Here is a 7,148-nt window from a genome sequence, read left to right as displayed (position 1 = left end):
CTCCCCCCTCCCCCTCCCTATCTCTCTCTTTCTCTCCCTCTCTCTCATTCTCTCATTTCATCCCCCTCTCTCTTCCATTTCCTCCCTCTCCCTCTCTTTCTCTCTCATTTCCTCTCCCTCTCTCAATATATATACACAAATTATAAAAGCAAAAGGGAGAGGGAGAGAGAGAATGCACTCCCTCTCCCTCTCCCTCTCTTTCTCTTTGTCTACCTCTCTCATTTCCTTCCCCTCCATCTCCCTCTCTTTCTCTCCCTCTCTCTCCCTCTCTCTTTCTCTTTCTCTCCCTCCCTCTCCCTCTCCCTCTCTTTCTCTTTCATTTTCTCTCCTAAACAAGCAAAAGGAGAGAATAGACTCACCGATGAGATATGGCGAGGGTTTGGCGGCTCCTCTTCACGATGAAGACTCCTCCTCTCCTTCGCGAATGACAGCAGTGACGGCGGCGGCAAGCCTTCTTCCTCTCCCTCTCTCACGATGGTTGCTCTCTCTCTCGCTCTCGCTCTCGCTCTCAAAACAGTAGACGAAAATACGCGAAACAAGCCCGCGCTCAGTTTCGGCCTGTTTTTTTTCCCTGTGGCGTGTCCCCGCTACCTGCATCGCTACCCGCCGTCGCTATAGGTTTAAATCCTTGTAGTGGAAGATATGTTACAAATTGTGATGGTTGGAGTTCCTACGTACGGTCTTGTTCTCTCTTCTAGTTGTACTTATATATATACATAGCACTTTGTTACTTTTCTTTTGTTTTCTCCTCACTCAAGTGCATTTGTCTTTAAGTGGGAGGTTGTTAGGGATTAAAGGCCACTTGTTTCTAGCCGCCTATTTTTTATCTTGTATTTACTACCCACACACTTGTACAGTGTAGATGATGGCCGCCCATCATTGTCACTTTATTCTTTATTCTTACTATGAAAATAGAATAAGGGAAGTTGATTCATACATTGTGACGATTGGAGTTCCCTTATATGGACTTGATCTCTTTTCTTGCTCTTCAACCTCCATAGCTCTTGCTTCCGCTTGTGCTCTCATTTTTGCTTAGCCCTTCCATCTTTCAGTCCACTAGAAGCTTGATAGGATTTGAACTCGTCTTAGGCAACTAGGAGCAGTTACTTGTGTGATTTATATCAACATAACAGTTCCCCATGTCATATCATTGGTGCCCATTTGAACCGAAAGAGTGTTATTTTAGTGGACCCCTTTTTTTATTGGGTCCTCTACCTTAATACAACTTTCTTTCTTGTCTTTTTTCTTCTCCCCTCTCCCCCTACAAAAGAAAAAGCATGGTTAACCTAGTGATATTATACCCAAACGTAGTAGAAAAAGCAACTGCAAGTTTCGTAGATGTAATGTCCAACCTCATGCAATTCAATTCAATCTCCCCCAATTTCAAAAGCCCACTAGCTATATGTGTATGCACACATGCACACGAGTGTGCGCATCATGTGTAGATTCTAGAAAACAAGATAAACAAAGAGGAAGGAAAATAAGAAGCTTGTGGCAAGTGCCTTAATGCCATTTCAAAAAGCCATGCATTGATGCAGCTTTTCATTTGCTTAACTAATTAATTACAATTTGGATGCAAAAAGCCTAGTGAATGAAGTGAGTGAGCAAGTTTGGACATTTGACCTATGTGACCTAGGCATGTTAATCCTTTTGCTAATTGATAACTCAATCATGACTCCTTGAGACAACAATAATGTGTGTGTGAACATAGATGATCTTCTTTTATTTCAAGCTTGTTTGCCTAGAGAAGTAACTCCGGGTAATTCAATAGACATACCCATGTGCCAACAGGATGAGTTCATTTTATCCTAGTGATGGCTCGAGCCTTGGAGAAAGCGTTTTGAGGAGGGTAATCACCAACTTAAAAGTGCGAGTGTAGTTGAAGATTCGCAATAGCATGAAGGAGAAACTAGGTTAGCTGTGTAAATCAGTACTATGTCTGGTTCAACTACATGTCAAGAACATATCACATTTCAATGCTAGAGAAACTATTTGCAAATGACAAATGGACAGATACCTTGGAACGAAAATACAGGGCCGGACCTAGTATCACACTAGTTGACGTGGAGACAGAGAGCGTCCACAGACAAAAAGGCGATCGTTCGCACGAGGACGAGTGGCCCACAAACCACCGATAACAAAAACTGTAAAAGGCCGGGCGGGGCCGGGGGCGTGCAGACGTGCGTGTGCGTCTCTTATATTTAAAAAAAAAAAACCTGCGAAAAAGCGAGCGAGAGAATGAGAAACGGAAAGGCAGTGCACCTTTCTTCTAAGAAAAGGCATTACAATTTAGGCCTACGGGTGCCCAGACGCTCCAGCGTCGACAAACCGAAAGCCTCCAATCCCCGCGACGTTGTGCCAAAGAAAGCTCTGAGCCCTCATTGCTTTTTCACCTTTTGTATTTTCCTGCACACGCATGCAAATTTTTTGCGACACTCACATGTTCCATCGAGTTCTCCCGTTACTAGATTTTTGTACCATTTGACCCGGCCAACTCCAGTCAGTTTATAAGTATATAAATTTATATGTATTGGGCTTCCAAGTGCCAACTGGAAGCTGCACAATATATGTGTGGCCATACAATTACAGTTTGCAATCTTCCAATTATTGGGCGCAAAATGGGCCTCTGTTTCCTGAGCAATAATAAGCAATTAAACCTAAAAGAAGCGGCTGATAATGCTCCTGTAAGCTGTGCATCATTGTCTATGTATAGAAGACAAAAAAGAAGATCGGAGCCATTGGCCAAGGGTATGACTAGCTCCTGCAAAAAAATCCCCAAAATTGTTCCCTGCATCCAATCTGCTTGACAGTTCAGTGCCTACATTAACTTTAATGCACATGATGGTGGTGCTGCAGTTCCATCCATAGGCCAATTTGAAGCCCACACATTACCATCAAACATGTGTGTGGCTGCTGCTGCATTGGCTGCACAGTCCACTGCCGCCACAGCGGCAGCTGTAGCAGCCAGCTCTGATTCAGTACTTCCCAAGATATCTTTCACCATACAGTCGGTGATGGTTGATAAATTAGCATCTTGCAAGCTGCTCCTTCCTGCAGCAAATTCCATCAAAGAATGCCCCACCCCTTGACTTTTCGATGCATTCACAAACTTGGCATAGTATACAGGCAGCTGCATGCAAGAAGCACCATAGCCTGCCTCATCTTCATACTCTTCTTCACTATTATCCATTGGTGCCGGGAGATTAAGATCTATCCCCTCTTCCTGCAACGTCCGTGTTTGCCCACCAGAGATTGGGAAGTCTGGCTTCTTGTTGCAACTTGATGCAACACTTGCTGTTTCTACATATTTTTCACCAGTCCAATGGCATCTCTTATGGCCGCCAAGGGCCTGACCTGTTGGGAAAACACGGTGGCATATTGAGCATTCATGCCCATAATCCTTAAGAATCTTGATTTTCTTCATCTTGATCTTCTTCTCATCTTCCTCCTTGTTAGCAGAATGTGAACTGCTTATGTCTCTGTGAACTGCCTGGGATGCAGGTACAAGTTCAATTTGCGGCTTTCCATGTTGAAAGCCCGCAGCTTCATTTGCAGGGGTAGTACTCTCATGCACTTCCTCTGTAAGGTGTGTTCGTGCAAAGCAGCCTTTCATCTTCTTATGGCTTGCTCTATGGCCTCCGAGAGCTTGATGTGAAGTGAAGCATTTGTTGCAAGTGTTGCACCAATATTTGAGATCACCAGTACTAGTATTAGTAACTTGGTGAACATTTTTTGGGAATATGCTTCTTGAATCTCCTTGACTGTGTGAAGCTATTCCATCTCTTTCTATCCTTCCATCTAATTTCTTATCAGTAGTACATGCCATTTCAATTTTCTCCATTGCGCCTTTTGGCCTAAATTTGACAGGTGTAGCAGAAGAAAGCATGACAAGGCAGGTGGCCATGTCCACGTCATCTTTGCACTCCTCAGAGATGGATGCTCCTGATGTCAAGATGGGCTTAGCCTGTAACTCAGCACTGGAGCTTCTTTGTAAACACTGCATTGGACTTTGCACTGAGGACACTCGCATTCGCTTGGAACGCTTGCGAGTTGGCCAGGGGCAACCCTCAACCATATTGACATCTCCACTTTGATTTCCATTACTAGTACTATCAAGCTTGTAGTCCTCAGTCTCCTTGACTTGATCAGCTACTTCATCAGCAGTATTCAGTTTGGACTTTGGTCTGCCAGCTCTAATTACGGCCACGGAGTCAGCTTGCTCCTCCTTATCATGACCTGTAGCCACTTGATCATCGGATGCCTTGTCCAATAGACCAGTAGCAATCCTGGGAACCAGCGTATGGTTAATATTTGTATGAAACAGTAATCTCTTCTTTCTTTTCTCAGCTTCAGGACGGCTACTGATCTGAGCTGGTGGTTGGATTCCTCTCCAATGTCTCTCAGGATGGCACCTCATGTGACCGAACAGTGCTTTTTGAGACCAAAACACCTTCCCACATTCAGTGCAAGCAGTGGTCCTTTCGGGAGAGGGAGAAGTCGATCTAGCTGCAGCTGCGGCAAAGTAATTGGCTGCATCTCCAAGCTGGGGTACAGACTGGCCATTATTGTTCATGAACTCTCGATCTGTAAATCGGAGACTGCGCTTTGGCTCACGCCGGAGCTGGTAGAGCAAGCTGCCTCGGTTAGTATTAGCCGCCATTAAAGTATGATCATCTGCACCGGCAGGAAAGCGTGCTCTCCCCTGATCAGTTAGCTCGCCATGTGATGCAGGATTCATGAGCTGCTGCAAGCTATCAAGGGAGCGTTCTTTACGATGGCGGATTCTCCTGTGTGAGAGGGAGGAGTCGTCGTCGGGATCAGAGCTGGCACTTGCAGCTGGCTCTACATCATCTTCCTCTGCAGTTGCGCCATCGTCGTCGTCATCATCATCATCATCATCATCCTGCAGTTCTTCTACAGATGCTTCTTCTTCTTCTGTGCCTCGATATGGTCTCTTCAATGTTTCTTTCGCAGCTTTCGGCCAGGCGAGGAGCCTGCTGTACTGATGATTCATGGCGGAGACACTCGATTCTTCGTTGAGGGGAGCTTGGACGACAGTGGAGGCAGGATCGATGGAGCCACCTAGGGCCGCCTGCAGGCAACTGGGATTAGGGATCAGCTGCAGCTTCTGTGCGGGGGAAGAAGAAGAAGGATTACGAATTAGCAGCGGAGTGGCGCCCGAGCTGCTTATGTGTAATTGGAGCTGATTGGAGGCAAGAATGTGTTGGTGCTTTGCCTGCGGGGCGGAGGCGGTAGCAGTGGTGCAGCTGGAGCTACGGTGGACATGGCCATGGCCGCGGGCGGGGCCGAAGAGAGGGCCATGCACCCGCATGTGGCCGCCGAGTGCCCGGCCGGAAGGAAAGACTCTCCCGCAGGCGCGGCAAACACGGCCCGGCTTTGATATCATCATCATGTTCACGCACGAATCCGTGGAGGTCGAACGAGAAGATGATTTCTTAGAATTCTTATTATTAGCTGCTCCTGCTGCAATACAAGGTGCCGCGCCAGACGGAACCCTCTCGCCGCCTCTCTTTCCGGCTACCGCCTTCGGCCACGTCGCCGTTCCTTGCTCCAGAAGCTTCTTGCCGTCTGCTGAGTCTGCGTTTCCTGCATCATCATCGTCATCAATATGTCTCTGGCCTTCCTCGATAAGCTCAGGATCCATGGCGCCCTGTTCGGCACGACCATCCTTCCTTCTTCCGGCGCTTTTCAAGGCCGCTTCTTCATCATCCTGCCCCTCATCCTCCTGATCATCAGCATCATCGTCATCATCCTCCTGGAAGCTATGGCGATTGGACTCCCTGATCGTGCTGATGCAGGACGGAAGCCTTCTCACTAGTCTGTAAAAGTGATCATGGCCTTCGTCATCGTCCTCGTCAGAACTTAACGGCCCCGCCGAGATCTCAATCTTGTGCACACCTGCAGGCGCTTCTTTTCCTCGTTCTGATCCTGCTGGCGCAGCGGCGGCTGCTGCTTCTTTTTCTTGTTTTGCAGCTGCGGCTTCTTCTTCGACAGGTTGCAGGACATTTGATCCTTCTTCCGCTACTGCAGCTTCCTGCTCCAATTCATGCCTCATCAGCTTGGCGCACTTGAGCTCCTCTAGCTGCTGGCTATGGCACTGATCTACAGAATCCACGTCTGAGGCCATGACCATCAGAAGGGGAGCGTCGCAGCAGCAGCTTGGGAAGGAAGGAAGCTGCGGGAGGCTGGGGAAGCCTCAACAATGTCAGATTATATAAGCAGCTCTCGGGGGTGCGAGCGCGTTTGTGTGGGGAGTGAGGAGAGGGATCAGTGAGAAGAAGCAAAGCAAAGGAGAAGCTAAATCGAGAGAGAGAGAGAGAGGGACGAGAGAGAGAGAGAGGGGTTGGGGGACTGAGAAGAGAGGCAAGGATAGAGAGAGCGAGTCAACAGAGGGAGTAGTGGAGAAGAAGAAGGAAGAGTAAGACGCGACATGCAAAGCATGCAAAAGCAGTTGGGCGGGGCCAATACACACAACCAAAGCTTCTCACAACAAGCCCCTCCCCCGCTCCCCTTCTTACTTACTCAAAACTAAAGGGGGGGGGGGGGGAAGGCGGGGGGCATTTATATAAAAAAAAAGCTAAATTTGCACCCATCGCAAAGTTACACCAATTTTATTCCCTTAAACCTACCCTAAAAGTAAGGCCATTGGCTAAGCTATTTTACCACCTCGCCCTCTTCCTCTCGAAAAGAAATACCCTACTTTGAACGTGTGTGGGTGGCATCATCATGAACTCACTAGCTTCACACTCAACCTCAAGCAAAACCAATATGATCAACAAACCCAAAAACCTTTACTTTATGACCACCTCTAATTGAGCCTTGAATACACTTTTCAAAGAGTAAGTCAAGACAATTCCATGTTTTCATTCATGGTACCATAAGGTTGAGGGGGTAAGATGTTCCTTCAAGCAAGGCTTTGCCATGTGTTCAATGATCAACGACCGATCTCCCTACTAAGCCCCTTTCCAATCTCCCCTTTCTCTTTGAGCCTACACTCATGGATTTTGTATGCATAGTCCTTACACTTCAATGGACCTTCGAGAGTTGTTTTCGCATTTGATAGTCATTGCCATAGGTGGCAATTTGATCATCAAAAGTTAATTTCACATCTATGAAAGAGACCATTT

At 47.1% G+C, this 7,148-nt stretch overlaps 1 protein-coding gene across 1 annotated transcript; it reads right to left on the bottom strand.

Annotated features, from left to right (window-relative positions):
• Positions 1 to 2,316: 2,316 nt before the first annotated feature.
• LOC148037811 (uncharacterized) lies at positions 2,317 to 6,524 on the bottom strand. The gene has a single exon (XM_087676774.1). It carries the CDS (start codon positions 6,152 to 6,154, stop codon positions 2,819 to 2,821), a length of 3,336 nt encoding a protein of 1,111 aa, XP_087532900.1. The 5' UTR covers positions 6,155 to 6,524; the 3' UTR covers positions 2,317 to 2,818.
• Positions 6,525 to 7,148: the final 624 nt, after the last annotated feature.

Source organism: Lygodium microphyllum, chromosome 4 (genome assembly GCF_053477565.2).
Source record: "Lygodium microphyllum isolate KBCC chromosome 4, Lygodium_microphyllum_v1.1.10, whole genome shotgun sequence".
Taxonomy (NCBI): domain Eukaryota; kingdom Viridiplantae; phylum Streptophyta; class Polypodiopsida; order Schizaeales; family Lygodiaceae; genus Lygodium; species Lygodium microphyllum.
This window is presented reverse-complemented; position numbering and strand designations above follow the sequence as displayed.

Excerpts from the sequence above, each read along its gene's own strand:
- LOC148037811 (XM_087676774.1), bottom strand. The coding sequence starts at position 6,154 with ATGGTCATGGCCTCAGACGTGGATTCTGTAGATCAGTGCCATAGCCAG.